Source organism: Rhinolophus sinicus, chromosome 5, assembly GCF_057876585.1.
Source record: "Rhinolophus sinicus isolate RSI-liver-muscle chromosome 5, RSI-T2T, whole genome shotgun sequence".
Lineage (NCBI taxonomy): Eukaryota > Metazoa > Chordata > Mammalia > Chiroptera > Rhinolophidae > Rhinolophus > Rhinolophus sinicus.
Window position 1 is genome coordinate 4,844,822 of NC_142505.1, and position 21,384 is coordinate 4,866,205.

Here is a 21,384-nt window from a genome sequence, read left to right on the forward strand (position 1 = left end):
ATCGAGGCCGGGCCGGCCCGGGCCAATCCCGGGCGACCAGGCGGGCGAACGCGGGGCCTGGCCGGCCGGGCCAGAGAAGCTGGGGGCGGGGGACAATGGGCCAGTTCCTGGTGCGTCACCCGGGAGTTCCTTAAAGGGGAAGCGAGCGGGGCCGCGGAGCGGGCGCTGGGTGCGGTGGTCGGCGGGAGCCACCGCGCTCTAAGATAATGCCCGCGGCGCCCGCGCGACCATGCAATGGCGAGCGCTCGTCCTGGGGCTGGTGCTCCTGCGGCTCGGCCTCCACGGCGCGCTGTGGCTCGTCTTCGGACTGGGGCCCAGCATGGGCTTCTACCAGCGCTTCCCCATCAGCTTCGGCTTCCAGCGTCTGAGGATCCCCGACGACGCTGCGTCCCTCTCTCCGGGGCCCACGGGCCGGCCGGGGACGCCCGGGGGGCCGGCGGAGCCGTCGTGGTTGCAGCCGCCGGGCCCCGAGGTGGAGGGGCGGCAGCGGGCCCCGCGGCGCCCCCGGCCGGGCGTGTGCGGCCCGGCGTCCTGGGGCTACGCGCTGGGTGGCCGGGGCTGCGGCCGGGACGAGTACGAGCGGCGCTACAGTGGCGCCTTCCCGCCCCAGCTGCGCGCCCAGATGCGCGACCTGGCGCGGGGCATGTTCGTCTTCGGCTACGACAACTACATGGCGCACGCCTTTCCGCAGGACGAGCTCAACCCCATCCACTGCCGCGGCCGAGGGCCTGACCGCGGGGACCCGTGAGTAGCCCTTCCGCCTTCCAGGACAAGGGGCCGCCCTCTGCCCTCCGGATGCCCCGAGGGATGCCAGGGCGTTTAGGGTCCTGGGCCAGGGCGCCCCGCCGCTGTGGGCGATCCCCTTTGAGGCCCCCCTGGCTTTGAGGTGCGTGGATGGGCCGGAGGCTGTCCTCTTTCTTGATTCTCCGGTATCTCTGAACTACAATACAGCTGTCCAGCACAATTTGTTTTACAGATGGGGAAACAGATCCCGATCCCTAAAGGGACAGTGGCAGTGCCAAGGGGTGGCTTGGAGGGCTTTAGACTCCCATCTCCAACCCCTTCAGATGAACTATGGTAAAATGAAATCCCTTGTAAACGCAGCTTCAAAACAAGCCCTTATCTCTCCCTACCCCCACCCCCACCCCGGGGCCTTTCTATCTAAATATTCAGGAGTTGGCGCCTGGAAAGGACTTCTCTAAAGCCACCCAGTGAGTTTGAGGCAGAGCAGGGCGACAAGCTTTCTCCTTCAGCCTCGGGGCAGCTTCTTAGGTGGAAGGCAGACAGGGAGGCCGTCGTCGGGCCCACGTTGGAGTCCTGACGCTCAGGGTGAGATTCCTTGGCTGCTGAGTTGACTGTCAATGTCTGTCCTGTAAAATCCCCCACTCCAGTGGCAGGGTTGTTGGGAAGGTGGGCCAGCCCTCCCCGACGACGAGCCTTGTTTTCGAAGGCTGAGCTTCAAGGGTCACTGCTGTTGACCTCAGAGTCCAAGAGGACAACACACCCAGCTAAGGCCCTCCTAGCCAGAGGGAAGGGTGTGCTTTATCACAGACCCTGTCTGGCCGGATGGAGGCTGCGGAGAGTGCAGGACTTGGGCTGCGCAGTGCCTTGGGACCACATCTGGGTGCCTTTGGGTGTTTGGGGCATGGATTTCTCTTCACCTGGTGAAAAGATGCAGAGGCCAATCCTTAGGTTCTAAAAAGGATGCCCAAACACTAATGGGGCGTGAAGAGTTTTAAAAATGGTTGCTCTACAAATTCACGTCTTAAACTGCAGTTTGAGAGCAGTTGTTTTTAGTGAAGCGAGGTCACGTTCCAGGCTAACTTCAAAGGACTGGGCTTTTCTAAAGTTGTAGGAAACTGATGAGTTATTTTTCTCGCTTTATTACATCAGGCTTCATACATATAAATGTAATTTCTGTCTCATTTTTTGAGAAGAATTTTTATTAAATTTTGAAAAAAGAATGACTGGGCCTTTCCAGATTGTCGGAATTAAAGAGTTATTTGTTTCGCTTAACTGTTACCAGACTTGATGTATTTTCTTTCGATCTCAATTTGTTTTAGGAGAAAAAAATTAAAATTTGAAAAAAGAAAGCCTAAAATCACACCAGATGGTTCTTTTTAATGTATGTTTCCTGTCAGCTCCTGCCCATAGTCCTGCCCATTTTTTCACATAGTTGAAATCGAAGTGTGTGTGCATGTTGTGGATGTTAATATTTCCTCCCTAGTGCTCATGGGATTGCAAGAAGGGTAAGGCCCTTCCTTATTGTGTCTCAGACTTTTCCTCAGGCTTGCTTTTCAGGTGTGGACCTGAGAAAAACAGCGTAATGACTTGTGGTAGAGAACACTTTCAGCTGGGTCTGTGGTGGTGTTGGCAAGGAGTTGATGACTTTTTTGTGCGTTTCTTAAGGAACCTTAACCTCTGGAGAGTTGGAAGCCCTCTCCCCTGAGGCCAGGTGGCCGGTGGTTTGCTTGCCATCCCTGTGGTAGCTCCAGAGAGTATAGACCTTTGTTTCAGGGTGAAGTCAGCTGACGAGTGTTTTGGTTTGATTGTAAGGTGACAGTCTGGGTAGGAGGAGGTCAGGTTACCTTGAGACAGGTATGTTGCTGTTGCAAAGGTGGAGTTAGAAATACGGCGGGACAGCGTTTCGGAAGGCTTGTAGTTGGTAAACCTTAGTGTCTCTGAGGAGCTGGAAGAACCTGGGGTTTGGTGGCTTTGAGGAGACCCGCACACTGGACACCTCCAAAGAGTGGAAAGATTAATTCTTCTTACGCCCCTTCCTTTAACTTAACTCCCGCCAGACTTTAGTGTTTTCCAGGAAACGCTCGACATGGCGCTTTGTCATTCTGGCTCTGAAACAATAGGGTACATTTACATCCCCAAAAGGAATAACCTGTAATAAAAACCTTTCAGATATTTTTTAAAGTCAAACGTATTCTAGTGATTGTTGTCAAATGTATTCTAAGGATTCATTTTAAAAATACAGTGACGTAGCTATTAGAATATTATGTAAAAAAATTCCAGAAACAAAATATGGCGCTAAATGTCTCTTCTTTTCAGTCACGTTTACTTGAGGCTTGTTTGGAGGAAGGGTGAGCAGTGAACGTGAAATAAATAAAGCCTGAACTCTTTAAAAATAGTAAATCCTTCTGTCCAGCTACAGATTACTATGCAGTCAGTGCCTCTCACATACCCAGTTTGTATTGGGGGGTCCAAATTCAAAAGTTTCTTTAAGTAAATTTGGGTATGATAATTTCACAATCCTGTGAATGGTGCTAGTTCGGGTCTTGGGCACGTGACCCTTCTTTGCTTTCTCCCAACATAGCGCTATGCAAACAGAAAAGCAAATCTCAAATTAACAAACCCCCAAACTGACTCGTTCCGAGGCACTCCAGCTTAAGATGGCCTGTGCCTTCCTCTTCCTTCCCACATCCTGCCCTCCCTGAGTCAAGCTCAGGTCTCTTTCTATGACGCCACGGAACTGTTTGAAGATGATTTTCCCGGATTTACTCAGTCTCCCTGTGGTTGCTTTCCTTTGAGCTGCTACCCAGCTCTCACTGCCGTTTGAGAATTGAGTGCTGTTGTACTCGCCTTCCTTTCCCTTTGGCTTGTCTCCCCAGAGTAGCCATCCCTGAACACAGGGACGGTCTATTGTCACCTCCATGCCTGCACAGCGCCACGCAGGTTTCTGAACAGCTGTGACAGGTTAAGTGTATACGGCAATGTTTTTCACATATATGACTGATTTTGTTAACTACATAATCAAAAAATTTCTATCAAAGGCCATGGTTTTCTCTATCTTCTCCGTTTTGGGGTGATGAGAGCCTTAAAAATTCGCAGTGGGGTGAATGTCACGAAGTAGAGAGTTGAATTCTGCATCATCGTGGTTCAGCAGCTGGTTTTATGGAAAGAGGTGGACTTTCGACCTTAGCCTGGCCCGGGAGGACTGCGTGCTTGGCTGGGGCACCTGCATGGTATCAGGTCAGGCTGGTCATGAGGGGAGACTCCAGCGAGAGCAAATCCAGTCTTACCCGCCGGTGGGCCAGTGTAAATGGACTCCTGGTAATTTGGGGCTCTTAGGCCCAGGAGTGTTTTATGGAATCTCCTTTTTTCTTCACGCCCATTTCTGTTTTTCTGTTTTCCATTGTGGCGTACTTTGAGAGCGTGCATAACAGTGATTTGATACACAAGAATTAGAAGTGTTTTACTGAACTTCCGCTCTCTTTGATTGGATGTGTCTGAGTGGGGACATTGCAAGTACCATGTGTATTACTGTGATAACTCTTACAACTGCCCATTATTGGTGAATGCGTGGGCATTGTATCGAGAAGTAGTTTAAAACGGGGTCCATTTTGGTTATAGCCTAAAAGGAAAAGTGCAGTGCAACACGGGAAGGTGTGCAGCCCTCAGAGTGAGTGGTCGCTTCCACAGGCTGTGCAGGTGGAGGATGTGACAGGTCAGCGCGTAACTCAGAGTAGTTCCACGTGGTTCGCTCACCATCTTGGTCCGATGCTAACTGATGACAGAACCATTTTCTGATGAGGTGGGTTGTTGGAGGCCGCTCTTCGTTTCCGAGAGGCAGAGCCATGGAGTTAAATATTTACGCCCCACAGAGCTCCTGAGTTGGCAGGGCTGCCTGCTCCAACCTTGTCCTCCATTTTCCTATCCTTCCTATGTGCTTCTTGGCTGGCACTGCCCTTGAAGTGCTTATTTTAACCCACAGCTCTCATCTTTAGAGGACCTTTTGCAATTCTGTAAATTTATTTAGAAAGAACGGACAAATAGAAAATGCAGGTGCAGTTTTTCGCCCTGCAGAGTGCTGGCTTCAGGGCTTGGGAGAGATGAGATAGCCCTGGATCCTAGATGCTCCTTCTCTATAGCTTGTTTTAACACACGTGTCCAAAAGCTTGCTGTACATTCTTTGTCCTAGATTAAGTGGCATAACAAAGCGTAAAACAAAGCAACTAGAAGGGTAATAAGATGAGGTGTTGAAGCTGTTGATGCTGCTTCCTGGAAGACCTGTTGGACACAGCCAAGGCACAGCGAGCACGGGAGCTGCTGCCTGCAGGCAGGGCAGTGACACGGAGCCAGGAGCGTGATCAGGGAGTAGATACAGTGGTCTGGGGCACTGACGGAAGACACCAGAATGCTGGTGACTCTGTTGCTGAAGATGAAACGGGGGGCTCTGTCACATGGGTCTTTAAACAGGGACAGAGGAGTGGCCTCACTCCCCAGAACTTGATTACATTCACTATTTCTAGCCCGCACCCCGCCCTTCCCAGATGTGTTGGTTGTTGTGTCAGTGTCAGGAAGAACTGTGGGAGTGACGCGGGGCCTCACCCTCACTGCAGTCCTGACGCTGGTTTCAGAAAAGGAAGCTGGTGTTGACGTGGGGAGGGTGGGGGGTATGGCCGACGTTAATTTATTCCCCCAACTAAAGAAGAGATGAGTGACACTGAGACTGGAGAGGAGGAAGGCGTTTGCTCATTTTTGTGTGTGGTAGCTGGAGTGTCAGTTTCCATATTCGAGTACTATGGGCAGTTCATAGGACCAGGTCTCCTTTTTGTTCCAAATGATTCCAAAATCAGAGCCATTTGAAGCTGGACAGAGAGATCATTTGTGGTGATGAAAGTATACGTCAGCGATGGCAGGTGGCTCCTGTTCACCGTCTCCTGACGTGCCAACGTGTCCTTTCCTCTACAGTATAAGTGTGTCTCGGCTGTTCTGTGACTCGGCTCCACTTACAGACGTTACAGAAAGGGTGACATGTGAGGGACCTTTGCCACTGTAATAGTCCCCGAGTAAAAGAGTGGCCAGCAGTCTGATGGGTGTTGAGTTTTACTGTCTTTTTCCTCTTTTAAAATAAAGTACCTTTGTTTAGTTTTAACTGGTTTGTTTTTCAGTTCCAATCTGAACATCAATGATGTCCTGGGGAATTATTCCCTGACCCTGGTTGACGCATTGGACACACTTGCAGTAAGTATTCAGCCTTATTATTAGCATACATTTTTAATTAAGGTATTTTGGAGTTGGTTTCCCCTGGTTTCCCCCAGGGATGGGAATTCCAAGAAACCTGATACTCAAAATATATTCCCAGCTTTCATAACTGTTGTTTATTTTAATGACTTTAATGCCAAGAGCAAGAAAAGCACTGAAGGTGGAATGAGGGGAAATGTGATTCCCCTAAAATGTGGAGAGGAAAGTGTGATTGTTTGGGGGGGAACCTATTTTTCTCCCAGTTTCCCACTGTTTGGTTCCCTAGAAGTATCAAAAGCATTCCTTTAAGGTTGAGAGTTACTGTAAACTTCATAGCAGTACAAAGATTTCAGAAGGAAAAGACAAGAACTCAGGGTCGGTGGGCCCCCACGAGCATGTGTGAAGCGTGGCTGGCCCTCTGCGGAGCCCCTCTCTGTAAACCCCTTTCACCTCTGCACTGGGCTCCATCTCCCTCTGACTCTGGGGAACAGGAGACCTTTGACCAAGTTTGCAGAAAGAAGCAGGTGGAAAGCAGGTGCTCACTGTCAGGCCGGGCGGTGTGCTTGGTCTGCCTCCTGGCCCCCACTGGCAGAGCCAGCTGCTAGCATCGCGGTTTGAAATCTCTCTCCATTGTCCAGCAAGCCTTTGCCGTTAGAAACTTCACCCTGTCGTCGAAGCCCCAATCCTGCTGTTAATAATTTACTGTTTTCTCTCTTAACTTTCTTTAGGAGAGTTTCAAGTGTCAGGAGTGCGAGTTGGGTAATGCTGGCCAGTTTGCATCACTGCCCAGTACTTGCTAGCAATAGAATTACTAGAACTTGGGAGGAGGCTGAGAGGCCATTCTACATTCCACTGTGCCCATGGTCTAATGGGAAATACGGGGTTTCCCTCTGCCAGACTGGAGCTGCAAAGCAATTCAGTTTCCCAATATCTCCTCCTGAAGTTATTGCCACTCCACTTCCATCACCCACCATCAAAATGTGCCCAGACAAGTACGTTCGGCCCATTAGAATTGACTTGTTCAAGACAACAGGCTGACTCAGCCTGTAAGTGTTGCTTTAAAGAAGTCCCAGGACGCCTATGCTGGTAGGAAAGGCCCCTCCTCCCTGAGCGCTCTTGGCCCTTCTGTGTCTTTCTGTCCTTGCCACGCTCGTTAAGTACAGGACCGTATCTCCATCATTCACCCACCACCGCACTCTCCACAGCTAGTGGTGTCTGGAACAGGAGTGCAAATGTGTGCAAAAAGTTTGTTTCTACTAATCCAGCACTTCCCAGCACAGCTTCCAAGGGCATTATACTCCTTGAAAGTAGAATACTGTTCCCAAATGAACTTGAGGAGTTCTGCACATCTCTCGCACTCCGGGAGAGCCGCAGCACACAGCAGCATTTTACAGGCTCCGAGAAGTCCCAGGGTGCAGACACCCACTTACCTCTTCTGTCCAATTCCAGCTTTTCTTAAGCCTGAGTGAGTGATTTCATAGCCTGGTTATCTGTTCTGACTAATGTGAAAAGACGGGATTGCCGGTTGCTGGCTTCGCTCTCCCCCCTCCACTGGGTCTGAGGTCAGATCAGCCTGTGCAGCTGCCAACAGATCCCTGTGCCTGCAGCACATCTGTGAGGAAACGGACCAGCTCTGTGGTTTCCATTGTACAACATCCGGCCTGTACTGTGTTCGCACGTCAGCCTCATTTTTCAGGTGTTACTTCTGTTGAGGTTTTTCTTTTCTTCTGGGAACATTTGAAACAAGCGCTCACAGATATGCTGCAGAAACACTTGGAAAATACCAGTCTCCTGGACGTGGGATGCGCTTGCAGCATTATTGTGTCATCTTTTCAAAAGAAAGAGCTGAAAGCCAGAAAAGAGACGTCTGTACCTGCCCTGCGTGTTACAGCGAAGTGACAATGGGCGAGGGGGAGGGTGCGCCCGACCAGTAAATACTAGGAAATAAGACACACTTGAAGGAGGTTGGTTTGTGTGTGTCCTTACGGTGTCATTATAGTCACAGGAGTGTCATAAAATTTTGAACAGCATGAAAGCATTTCAGTTCAGGTTGATCTATAAAATTTTGTGCCAAATTTGCACTTCCTGTCGGAGAGAGTAGCTTGGTGTGACATCACGTCCGTGTACCCTAAATAGGAATCGTAGTTCTAGATCACTTTTTAAAAAGGGCAGAGCTGATGGTTACATTTTGTTTGTTTTGAATGTCACTGGTTTTATGCTGTGCTCCAAAAGATACTACTTCTGTCTCTCAAAGTGTTTAGACATCTGGGTAACAGGCAACAAGTCATTTTCCAGATGTGTGGTCTCCTGGGGGTCACTGCACCCGAGCTGTCAGTTTATTTCAGGAGCAGAGGGGAAATCTTATTTTTGTTCCTTCTGGATTTATTTTCACTCATTTCAGGAGTTCTGGGCACTCGAATGCTGTGTGTGAGGGAGAGTGGGGTGGCACCATGCGGGGCGCTAATCATTTTATGAGGGCTTATTTGAACCGTTTTGCCATTTGGAGATCCGATTCTGGAGATGGGGAAATGCTTGCCATGTCTGTTCTACCGTTTGTGTTTTACTCCCACAGGAGGCAAAACCACATGCAGACCTTTAGATGACGTGGCCCAGCCCCTGCAATCATGTGGCTTGTGTTTCGTTCCAACCTATTGTAATGGTTTGTGTTCCTCTTTTTAAAGATAATGGGAAATTCATCGGAGTTCCAGAAAGCAGTCAAGTTAGTGATCAACACCGTTTCATTTGACAAAGATTCTACCGTCCAAGTCTTTGAGGCCACAATAAGGTAAAATAGGACATAAATGGATGGAGGGTTTCCTTTGTGTGTAAGGAGGAAAATTCCTTAGAGTGAGGGTCTACCGGCCACAAGATCCAGGCAGAGGGTCCCCACAGACCGTATGGGCGCAGTGGCCCTATTTCATCTTCATTCTTGAATTTATCGAAACTGGAGCGATTGACATTTCAGAGTACTTAATTATATTTTGAACTAAATAAAAAGACACACTTACGCTTTAGTGAAGGTGTTCCTTTAATTCAGATTGTCACTGTTTCATTCTATTTCTGGTCTCATTTCCTTCCTTCACGGTGTCCTCGGAAAACCCCTACAAATTTCTGAAGGAAATGGAAATTCCCGTGTCTTCTACCCCCACAGGGGACCACTGCTTACCTCTGGGGTGTATTTCTTTCCAGACCCAGTCTGGTATCTTGCCTTTTTAGCTTGATATATTGTGGCTATTTTCCTATTTCATTTACACTTTTTGAAAATTGTATTACTGAATAACATTCCAGAGGTAACATTTATTTAAAATTAAAAATTATGAAAACATTCGTTCTGAAAAATGTCACAATCCACTTCAGATGGTGGGAGTGGGATATGAATTCATCGCTCTTCGGGGACGTAGAGCTAAGCGGGTGGCCTCTGAGTAAATCACCTCCTCTTCCTCACCGCACCTCTCTACCAGAGGTCGGAGAATTCCATCAGTTACTTGGCAGCCAGAACTACAAATTTACTTAGTATTTGCTGTCTTGCCCTTTTCTCTTTCTTATATGGCTATTTTTTTTCCCCAAGTGAGAGAAATCCAGAGTCATTTATTAACCCCAAAAGGTGACACTTGCCCTGAGAATGATTAGTGCCATCCCTTCGGAAGAGATGGCTGAGATGACAGGCCTCAGCTGTCACGTCACATGGGCTCGTTCTCGGGAGCCTCAGAGGAACGGCTCCCTTCTTCCTTTCAGTGATGCGCTTAGGAATCAATCGTTATTGTCAGGGCAGCAAAGAACTTCCAGAAACCATTAAGTCCAGTCCCTCTGCTTCCGTACAGACTTCGAGGCTGCTTCTGTCGTACTGAACTGGACTGTGTGCAGTGTACAGCCAACGTGATTTTATTATGTCTGTGTTCTTCCTGTCACCAGGGTCCTGGGAAGTCTCCTTTCTGCCCACAGAATAATAACGGACTCCAAGCAGCCTTTTGGGGACATGGCCATTAAGGACTATGACAATGAGCTGCTGCACATGGCTCACGATCTGGCCGTGCGGCTCCTCCCTGCCTTCGAGAACACCAAGACAGGCATCCCCTACCCTCGGGTAGGCACATGCCCTCACCGTTCACCGTCTTCTGGAGGGAGGACTGGGGCCGATGGACCAGGAGGAAAGCTGTGTCCTTCTTAGAATTTGGCCCGAAATAGGGTGTAAATGATTTTTAATTCATTTAGCATTAACTGAGCACCTACTGTGTGCCAGGCATACAGTGACATATTTAACTCAATCCTTCCCCTTAAGGAAAAAGGTACTTCCCGTGCTCTGTGTTAAGTCCTTTCACAGGTGGAACTTATGTCCCTGCTACGAAACGGCGTGGGCATTTGTCCTCATTTCTGAGTTGGGTACATTTCCCCAAAGACCCTCACGTGGGTGTTGCAGGAGCTCAGTGAATGTTCTTTCGTTGCTTTATATGGATCTTTGAAATAAAGCCTGCACAGACCAGCAAATTAGCTGCTGATTTAAATGCAAGATCTGGAATAAGATTACATCCTTCTGACGTCTGATTTGCTGGGCCCAGAAGGCCTCTGGGAACTGAGTCAGCCAGGCTACCACGCCTCAGAGATGAAAGAGTCTGTCCCTTTCTCGCTGTGTCTCCTTTGTCTCCCAGTCTGAGATTTGTTTATGCTCACTGAGCGTGGGTGAGTTCATAGCTCACTCAAAATGTGGGAGTGATTCCACAGCTGGCCCTTTTCTCTGCTGCCAGAGTCCGGGGCTATGTAAACACAAAGAGAACCTGCTGGAAAGAGAGAACCTGCTAGTGAGAGAGCAGCCTATAACGATGCCCCTGAGAGTGGCTCATTAATAAAACAAGGCTCTGATGTCCTCTTTGTCTAGTTTGTGTCTTTGAAACTCCCCTGTTCATCTGGGGGGCGATGAACAGTGGGAGGCGGCCAGCTGAGGTGGTTCCTTAGCTGAGTGTAGTAGCTGTAACCCTGCCTTCTCGCCCTGCGGGTTCCTGAGTTTTGCCATGAATCCTTTGTCTCTTCCTGTCCCCAGGTGAATCTAAAGACAGGCGTTCCTCCCGACAGCAACAACGAGACGTGCACGGCAGGGGCTGGCTCCCTCCTGGTGGAATTTGGGGTTCTGAGCCGACTGCTGGGGGATCCCACGTTTGAGTGGGTGGCCAGACGAGCAGTGAAAGCCCTTTGGAACCTCCGGAGCAATGACACAGGATTATTAGGTGTGGTGGCACCTTCTCTGGCCATTGGGTCTCCATGCCTTTGGTCCCCCCCCCCCCCGGTCCTTTCATCTTCTCTGGGGTGCTCCCTCTCTTCTCACCTTCTTTCTTGTACCATTGATTCTTGTACCATTGAATCTGAAAGTTGACAACTCAGAGATTGGCCCTCAGTGTCTGTCCACCGTATCCCATTTCTTTCTGTGACTTTGGCTTAGAGCGAGGCTGTAAGGTTCCATAGGAAGAAGAGCGCTTCTGCTCTTTGAGGGCTCTTTCTGATTGGAATCTCTGGGCAAATTCCACCCGAAAATGACCGTTAATAAAATAACTGCTCTGAGGCAGATGCTACTGCTTTAATATCAGGTTCTAATAGAGGAATTTAGAGTCACTGGTAGAGTGGCTTTCTCCTTTTAAAATATCTGGGCACGCGGTGGCACAGTTGACCCTCGAAAAACACAGGTGTGAAGTGTCGTGGGTCTGCTCATGTGCGGGGGTTTTTCAGTAAATATACTGTAAATATATTTTCTCTTATGATTTTCTTAACTTTTTTCTCTAGCTTAATATTTTATAAGAATACAGTGTATGATACATATCATATACAAAATATGTGTTCATCGACTGTTTATGTTATCAGTAAGGCTTCCGGTCCACAGTGGGCCAGTAGTTGTTAAGTTTTGGGGGAGTCAGAAGTTACCTGTGGATTTTCGACTATAGTGCGGGTCAGCGCCCTGAACCCCTGCGTTGTTCAAGGGTCAACTATAGATCGAAAGCCCAGATTAAACCTATATGAGGTGGGCTCATTTTTCCCTTGAGAATGTTTAGACAAGATGTTATTTTAAAAATTAGGGAAAATTTCAAGTATATAAAAGAAAGTATGATGAATAAAGAACCCCTGTGTACGCATCATCATCTTCAACAATGGTCAGTATTTTGCTAAGTCAAGATGTTATTTAAAAATGGGTTTTTACCTCCTGGAACTGTTTATCTGACACTGACAAGTATTTTCTTTTTGTCGTTGGGATTGGTTGTCCTACAGCCACATGGTGTCATTGCCAAAGCACAGCTTTTTTAAAAGTGTTTTTTGATCATTCCTTAAGTTCTTAAGTTTATTTACAAATTACTTGTATTTAACAGCAGTAGAAATAAAAAAAGTCACCAAATTGTCACCCATCCCCATTAGATGGTTGACCAGTGTCACTCCAAATTGTTACCTTTTAAATTTTCCACAGACCCTTTCAGGCTGGCATGTGCAACTTTTATTCACTTTCAAATTATGATACAAACATTTTTATTCTGCCTTACATTGGGCAACTCATTCCGATGTTTTCAAATTGTTATTTTGCTTTCCTAGTTACTGTCTTTAAAAACCCACGTGGTAGTCCATTAACTCTTCTGATGTTGGACACTTGGATTATTTGTGGGGGTTTTTTGTTTTGTTTTGTTTTCCCTCTTACAGATAATTAAATTATATAATTTATAATTATCTGATAAGCAACATAATTCCTTTTCTTAAAAACATTTTTTTTTTAGGATAAATTCCCAAGAATGGCAGTACTGAGTCAGAAAGCTGTGAAATGCATTGTCGGTCTGGAAAAGCAAAATGGCAGCCCTAGTTTTCTTTTGCATTAAGTGTTTTCCCCATTTTTGTGCCAGTGGTTAAACACTGCGTATTCAGAAAGATCTCCTGGCTGTCTGTGCTGCCGTGAGGACTGACAAAAATGTAAGGGCCACGCTTTCGTTGCTTCTCTTCCTGCCACGGACAAAGGTGCTTACGTGCAGTGGGGCTGACGTGGGAGGCCTGCCCTCCCCCAGGGTAATTGGGACCTGACACATGTGGTTTGTTTTCACAGGCAATGTGGTGGACATCCAGACGGGCCACTGGGTGGGCAAGCAGAGTGGCTTGGGTGCTGGACTGGACTCCTTCTATGAGTATCTCTTGAAATCGTACATTCTCTTTGGAGAAAAAGAAGACCTAGAAATGTTTAATGCTGTATATCAGAGCATTCAGAACTACTTAAGAAGAGGGTACGTGTCCCTAACATCTCTTCTGTCACTCTGGAAAGCAAGTAGAGTGGATTCTGAAATGTGCATGTTTTTCTCAACATGAATTCACAGGGTCTGTTGGTCTCTGCTCTCACCTAACTGCCTCCTAGTTGTCTATCAGTCATTTGGGGGTGAAGAGGTGTAGGAGCTATCTACTGCTACAGAACAGATCACCCCAAAACTTAATGCCTAAAACGACAGACACTAGCTCACACAGTTCCTGAGGGTCACAGAGCCAGGAGCAGCTGAGCTATCGGGGCCTCATAAGATTGTCCTCCAGCTGTCGGCCGGGACTGCAGCCAGGTTGAGGCTCACACCTGAGGCCACTGGCAGTTTTCAGTTCCACACTGGCTGTTGGCTGTAGATCTCAGTTCCTGGGCCTCTTTGTAGGCAGCTCATGGCAACTCCCCCCCCAGGTGAGGGATCTGAGAGCAAAAGAAAGGGACCAGCATGGAAGCCATGTGCTTTCATCACCTAATCTCAGAATGACAAACCACACTCTACCTGCCTGTATTGGTCACACAGAGGAACCCTGACAGTGTGTGGGAGGTGACTCCACGGGTGTGTCTGCCAGGAGGCAGGGATCACGGGGCCATTCCTGGAGACTGGCTGCCACTGGAGTGACAGATCTCTGTGTTTAACTGTGGCTTTAACTGCAGATGGAGCTATAATGGAAGACAGTCACTGAGTTACTTTGGTTCTTTTACTTTCCAAAAAATTGTTACGATCAGTGTTCATACCTGATGAGAGAAAGGACAGCTGCCACATTTTTCCTTCTCTGTTTATTTAAAACAGCATTATTTGCTGCTCCTCAATTGTGCATTCAGGATGGTGGTCACAGTGACTTCTACCCTCTCCCTTCCCAGGCCTTTCTTTCTATGCTTTTGTATGTTAAGTGGCCACTGCAGGTTATAGCTCCCGAGCCTCCTGCATGGCAGGAATTTCCTTGGACCCATTTCCACATTAGCTGCTGTCAGAACAACGGTGTGAGTGCTGTGTTCTTCTAAGAGGCTGTTTGGCCAGAGTCAGTCATTTCTACATGTTAAAACCCCAAACTGAATTGAGTAGCAGCCCCCGAGCATCTGGCTCTGATCGTTCCTCCAGGCCCGGGTGCCGGGCCTTAGAGAAAAGCCTCCTTTTTTGTGCGAAATAGCCAGGCCTCCACACTCAGGTCAGGTTCCACGTAGGCCCATGCGTGGCTTTGGTCCTCACCCTGAAATGGGAAGCTCTGCAAAGTACAGTGAGATGTGCTAGATGGCAGTGCTGAGGTTCAACAGATGTTCCCATGTGCTAGACTCTGCGATCGCAGGCAGAGGCAGTCCATCTGCAAAGAAGGACGTAGGAGGAGGACAGTTAATGCTGACTCCATTTAAGTTAAACTGCGGGGGGCGGGGGGGGGGGGTCGCTGCTGGAGGGTGGAGCTGCGCCCTGCAGGGCACCTGTCTTCTCTCCTTTGACTGCTGTGCTGGCCCTCAGCCGGGAAGCCTGCAACGAGGGAGAAGGAGACCCCCCGCTGTACGTCAACGTGAACATGTTCAGTGGGCAGCTGATGAACACGTGGATCGACTCCCTGCAGGCCTTCTTCCCCGGGCTGCAGGTACTTGGACTCCTGTCGCTAAGGGAGCGCGCGCGTGGGAGGGGGGGCTTTGGTGTTCTCGCGTCCTGATCCCCGTGCGTTCTGGCTCCTTCGCACTTGGGAGGTTGGTAGCGCAGTACGTCTGCATTGTTCTGTTCCTGGACTTAGTGCCCAGGATGTGGACTGAGCCATGGTTAATAAGCACAGAGCCTGAAGAGGCCCGCGTGTCATCTTTGGATGACCCTCTCTCGGCCGTCTCTTGTTCTGAGCACAGTGAACCCCGTCCTATCCTGCTCACAGCCACCTGGCATGGATGGCCCAACGGGGAGGCCATCTCGGTCTGAGTTCCTCCTTTTGGATTGGTTTTGTCTCCAGCCTGGGGGGTGGGGGTGCGGGTGGGCAAAGGGAGGGCCCAAGGCCTTGTGTCACGTCTTGCCACTCGGAAAAGTGTCTTAGCCTGGTGACCTGTGCCTCCTCTCTAGGTCCTGATGGGCGATGTGGAGGACGCCATCTGCCTGCATGCCTTTTACTACGCCATCTGGAAACGGTACGGGGCCCTCCCCGAGAGGTACAACTGGCAGCTACAGGCCCCCGACGTGCTCTTCTACCCACTGAGGCCGGAGCTAGTGGAATCTACTTATCTCCTCTACCAGGTACTGGAGCTTGTTAAATGCTGCCTTGTATTTCAACGCTAGGAGGACCTGTAGCAGTTCGTTCTCAGAGAACATTGCTGATTGACGTAGAGCTGTGTTGTGTGGTGGGGACTCGCACAGAGTGACCGCCTGTCCATACTCTTCCTAGAGGTAGTGTCATTCATGGTTCATGGGACAGAGAAGGCGTTTGTGGCCACATCACGTTTCTTAACCTAACATTGTGCAAAGCTGCATTGTGTCTTACTGTAGGTCTCATTTTTCACATCCTTAGATAATCAAGATTGATTTGGTGCTCAGCGTTTTCTCAGTTTATGTGACCAAAGATCTCTTTGGGCGGGGGTTCACGTACTGGAACCTCGGTCTCTATAATAATCGTTCAGGCAAAAAAATTCTTTTTCTTGGTTGTAAAGGAAATAATCTGGGATTCATCTGAATGCCTCTTTTTGTTTAATCTTAAAAACACACAGTATTCGTCTTTCGTGAAATGACTTTAGTGCCGCAGGGAATGTCCCTTTAACTGTGAAGTCTTCTCCCCTGTAGTTGAAGGCAGATATTTATGCCCCACGCCGGCCACACACACTGTGCCACCCGGTAGACGTGTCATAGCACCTGCTGTGGGCAAGACTCAGCAAGTAGATCCGACTGTCCTGATGTCTGCAAGGAGGGTTAGTGCTGTGCTTTAGATTTATTCAGTGATTTTATTTCATGCTGAATCCTTGTCATTTGCTCCTTGATGAAAAAGGGAGCAATCCAGTGAAACTGGTCAGGTCCTGATGCCTAAAGAGAGGCCTCAGGCGCTTCAGATAACCGCTCAGAAGAGGGAAGAGAGACCCTCCAGTCTGCCTCCCTGAGCTCAGGTAGTCAGGCCACACACGCTGTGAGAATGACGTGTGTGGTGCTGAGTTTCCCTCGTCAAAAGCTTAGGTTCTGTGCCTTTGGATCGATACTCTGTGTCTGTCTCTGCTTCTGTCCTGTTTTCAGCTTCTTCCTCACGTTGACTATTTTCTTAGAATCCAGTGTAACCTTCCGCTTCACAGCGTTGCCTCCAAAGCCTCTCCTCCCTGTGCTGTCGATCCAGACACAGTCACTTTGTGGTTCTTCGCTTTCTCTGCTGCAGCATGGCACTGGGCACCAATTACAGATGCTCCCCAACGCTCACACCATTTGGGGGGTAAAGCCTCATCTTCCCAGAGAATTGTTTTTCCTAACAAAACCATGTAAGAGCGTGTGACAGCAGAGGAAGCACCCAAGGACTGAGCTCTTAGAGCGTTTGGAGAGGAAAGTGGAGGCCTCCTTCAGGAACTTGTGAAAGTCTCCTGTTCCCATTCGCCTTTCCTCACAACGCTGTAAGTGGGATGGGGGCGGGGTCCTGTCGCCCTGTGTCTGAAGCTGAAGTTTCTAGAGAGCTCTGAGGCAAGATAGAAACTGGATTTGTTCTTGGACGTGGTGTTGTCAGCAAGGCGTTGCTTCATTCTGATCGTGAAGGGATCAGGAAAGCCAAAGCAGGGTACTGTTCAGCCCTGGGACAGCTGGTCTCCACCCCAGTTAACCTTGAGCAGATGGTCGGTGCACTTGATGTGACCTGACAGGCACCTCATCCTTTGACACTGGCGGCCCTCAGGGTGAAGTGAACCACTGGCCTGCGCCTTCCTTTCGCCAAGAGGCACCTCCTCGCGCGCGCCTGGAGTCCCTGCGACGTGTGCTGACGGCGTGTCCTCCAGGCCCTCGCTGGCTCACATTCTCTCGTGTTCTCTCTAGGCAACCAAGAACCCCTTCTACCTCCATGTAGGAATGGATATTCTGCAGAGTCTGGAAAAGTACACGAAAGTCAAGTTAGTTTTCTAAGTTCCTTCCTTTTTCTGTTGGCCCTTTTGATTTGTTCTGGGGAAATGTTATTCTCTTTTGCATTTAAATTTAGAGAACAGGTCATTAATGTTAATTTTGTAGGGAAATTGCTTCCTTTTTGTGTAATAGAACCTGTCCGGTACAGTGGGAATGGCTTTTTATTTCACCGTTTTTGTCTGTAATGTTCCAGCAGACTATGCGTGTTCTTTTTAAGTAACTTATTTCCCCTAATTATACAAATAATATGACCCTAAAAAGCTTAGGGAGTATAAAAAATACAGATGTAGAATATTATCACTGTGTCCACGTGCAGAGCTGAGCAGAAAAACATTTAGGTCTATATGCTTGTGACCTTTTTTATATATTACACACACACACACACACACACACACACCAGGGGTGCCAAAAAAGTGTATACAGTGGACACTTTGGTCAACGTTGCTCAAGCAGTAGTTCACCATAATCAGAAGTGTCTGGACACTGATGGTAACCACTTTGAGCACCTCTTGTAATTGCAGAAGTCAGATGTGACTTGTATTCATCTTTTGTTATCCGTATATATTGAGTATTACCATTTTAATACAGTTTTTTCCTTTCTTAAAATGTGTATACACATTTTGTATACACATACTCTGTATATAAAACTGAGCTGCTTTTTTCATTTAGCAGTATTTCCTTACAAAATACTGTTTTAGATTATCCAAATGAAAAGTCAGTTCCATAAATATTAGGACAAACAATTTAAATCAGTCCTTCTAAATTTGTTGCCAGTCATTTTCTTGGTGTCATGTTATGCTTTTGGAAAACACCCTCCACTGCCCCCACCTCCCGCTTTTCCCCCTACAACTAACCTGGTGATACAGCTGCCAAATCAATTTTTAAATGAATTTGGAGTCAATGTAGGCTAAACATGGACAGCCCTTAAACCTAACATAATTTGTTTTTCATATGGCATTTGATAATTTGGTTGATTATTCTGTTAATAAAATGACGCGCTTCTTAAACTAACACGCAGGTGGGAAAGGGCAGAGGCAGGACTGACTGGAAAGTTGTTTTGTAGGTGTGGGTACGCCACGCTCCATCACGTCATAGACAAGTCCAAAGAGGACCGGATGGAGAGCTTCTTCCTCAGCGAGACCTGCAAGTACTTGTACCTGGTAGGTGTGTGTGAGATCAACCCAGGGAGCGTCCAGTGCCTCTGGAGCAAGAGGCCACCCAGTCTGCCGTCTGACGTGTGCTTACTGGGCGCTGTTCTCTGCTGGGCATTGTGGCAGCTCAGGGCACAGCAGTGTCAGAACAGGACATCTGCCTTCCTCCATGACTCCTAACCTCGGTGCGGAAGGGGGCATCGTCACTAAACAAAAAAATGTCCGATTACAAATTGTGCGAAGTGTGGCAACGCCTAGTGGAGGACCTGTGTAAGTGTGGCCGGCGGGGCGGCCTCGCTTAGGACGGGAACGGTGTCTATAGCGCTCACTTCTCATGTGTGTGGTCTTAGCGAGACCCGCGGCCACCCAGCTCTTGGGCCATCCGCACACTCTCGTGTATGGAGAGTTTGGACCCCGAAGGAGCCTGAGGGATCCTCCAGTCAATGTTCATTCTGCACAGAGGGGTCAGGCGACTGGCCTGGGTCCTCAGGGTGACCGTGGCAGAGCTGGGGCTTCTGACTCCTTCTCCAGTGCTCTTCCCGCTTTGCAACTCTGCCATGCCCCCCCACCCCACACACACACACACACACGGTGTCCATACCCAGCTGGAACACACAGCCACCATACCCTGCATGGCTACATACAAAGGACACTTCCTCAAGGCACAGAGGGGCGGGGTTTCCTGGTGGGGACAGCCCGTGGCTGAGCTCTTGGGCTGAGAGTCAAATAGTGAGCAGGTTGTGTTGTCCAGGTCAGTGGCTCCCAAGCTGGGCCCGCTGGGTCTCAGCCACCCAGGCCCGTGTTAATTGCACGCCCGTCAGTTGAGTCAGAGTCTTTGGAAGTGGGCTCAGGAACCTGTCATTTTGACACGTGGCTCATGACTGTACACAACCAGATTTTGGAAGTACCAGTCTCATTCTTTAAGACGATGCTATGGCTCTGGCATCACTTTCCACAGAAGGCCGTATGTCCAGCCAGATTCCGTGTGCCCAGGTCCCCTGCCCTCAGTGCAGTGGTGTCAGGACGCTGACACAGGCTGGCCAGGGCCTGGCATGCGTCCCATAAGGGGCAGTACTGTCAGGATGTTCACCGGCTGAGTCTGGAGGGAGTAGAGGAGACCCCAAGGGTCTAGGGAGAGCGCTCAGGGTCCGGGGCAGGAAGCCCGGGGCCTGCCCCAGTCTTCTATTTGCTGTGTAAATACAGACAAGTGCTGAATCTCGTTTTTCCTCATTTGTAAAATACCTGAGGTGACTATAAGGTTTCTTTCATCGGAGATTTCTAGGTGTCCACTCACTCAACATTTACTGCACACCTGCCTTCACTCCCTACCAGCCTGTCCCTTCCTAGGCTCAGTGTTGGAGGTGCTCCCACCACCCTCTCTCACCCCCACAACCCACCCCCCACCCCGCCAACACCCACCCTTGAAGGAAAGGACGGCCTTGTGAGCCATGTGTTCAGAGCCCGGCCCATGTCCTGACACAAGAAAGGGCTGGATGGTGGCCCAGGAGCTGGGGATACGGCAAAGGATAAAACACGTGCCTGTTCCCTCCAGCATTTTACAGTGTGTGAGGTGCAGATCGTTGTAGAACTCTTGGGGAACAGGTGGGAACCATCCGGAGTGCTTTCACAGACGGCCCAAGTGTGGGTCTCTAGGCCTCGGGGGGGGGAAGTCCATGCATCTGAGTGTAAGCGAAACTGGTGGTTGTGGCTTGTAGCCAAGTTGGGAACCACGGTTATTAATTGATGCCTTTCCACCCGTTTGCTTGTCACTGAAAAGCCTGAGGGCCAAGCAAATTCTCCTCCTGAAGGAGTTAGTTCCAATCATGCTATAGTTACCAGTTATATCTTTTTTCTTTTTCTTTTCCACTAGCTCTTTGATGAGGAGAATCCAGTACACAAATCTGGAACCAGATACATGTTTACAACTGAGGGACACATTGTGTCTGTGGACGAGCACCTCCGGGAGTCCCCATGGAAGGAGTTCTTTCCTGAAGACGAAGGGCGGGGTCCAGAGGGGAAGTCTGTGCACAGGCCCAAGTCGGCTGACTTAAAAGTTATCAACTCCAGTTCCAACGTAAGTTGCTTTCTCCAGGGGTGGTTTGCATGTGGAGAGAGCGAAAACACTACCAATGACTTTGTCATCCAAAGTTCCTGACAGAAAACTGATGGCACACTCAGATTGGGTCATTTGAGAAGCTTCACAAAGATGCCATTCACGTAGGTGTCGTAGGGTGTGGGGGAAGCCCGGCAGCAGGGGCCCTTCGCACTCCCGCCTGAAGGGTCGGTGGGGAGAGTGGCCACAGGAGCTGGACGGAGAGAGGCATCTGGGAGGACGGTGGCCTCCAGGCAGGAGGCCCTGCTCAGAGGTGGCTTCAGGGACCTCGCAGGAAGGGAGCCAGCAGAGGAAACACTTGACCCTCCTCCTGGCTTCTGACCTGCTGGAGGTCATTGGCTGTCCCGAACGGAAGCCAGAAGGTTCTCAAACTTGTTCTCCTTTGAAGGGGGAAAAAGTGCCTTTAATTACCAAAAAAAAAAAAAAAAAGAGGAAGGAAGAAAGATAGCACTCTCAAGCATTTAGGTTTTAGCTATGGATGAGAAAAACCATAAGCTCAGAAAAACCACAATATTTCCAAATAGCTAAAGCGTTTTCTGCATTTCTGGGTGGATGAAGGACCCATGGGATGCTGCTGGGAGACTGGCCACTCCGCACTTGCGTGGATGTCTCAGCCTCCCCGGGTCCCCATTTCTCCACCTGTGCGGTGAGGCTGTCACCTCACGTCAGTCTCCTCACCTGGGAGCTTTTGCTCCTCAAGGGCAATGCCTGGAGACAATCTCATTTTGTCACAACCCGGGATGCGGGGGCAGGGCTCGTTTAGTGGGAGAGGCCAGGGATGCTGCTGACCACCCTGCAGCGCACAGGACGGCCCCTG

General features: G+C 49.2%; 1 protein-coding gene across 1 annotated transcript in view; it reads left to right on the forward strand.

Moving 5' to 3' along the window:
* The window catches only part of EDEM1 (ER degradation enhancing alpha-mannosidase like protein 1), a 25,269-nt gene continuing 3,885 nt past the window's right edge, over positions 1 to 21,384 (forward strand). The window contains exons 1-11 of the mRNA XM_019753268.3: positions 1 to 744; positions 5,904 to 5,976; positions 8,658 to 8,761; positions 9,889 to 10,060; positions 11,012 to 11,195; positions 13,040 to 13,214; positions 14,709 to 14,829; positions 15,291 to 15,461; positions 17,220 to 17,293; positions 18,367 to 18,463; positions 20,325 to 20,528. Of these exons, the coding sequence (XP_019608827.2) occupies positions 230 to 744; positions 5,904 to 5,976; positions 8,658 to 8,761; positions 9,889 to 10,060; positions 11,012 to 11,195; positions 13,040 to 13,214; positions 14,709 to 14,829; positions 15,291 to 15,461; positions 17,220 to 17,293; positions 18,367 to 18,463; positions 20,325 to 20,528 (1,890 nt within the window). The 5' untranslated portion in view covers positions 1 to 229. The remainder of the gene's footprint in view (positions 745 to 5,903; positions 5,977 to 8,657; positions 8,762 to 9,888; positions 10,061 to 11,011; positions 11,196 to 13,039; positions 13,215 to 14,708; positions 14,830 to 15,290; positions 15,462 to 17,219; positions 17,294 to 18,366; positions 18,464 to 20,324; positions 20,529 to 21,384) is intronic.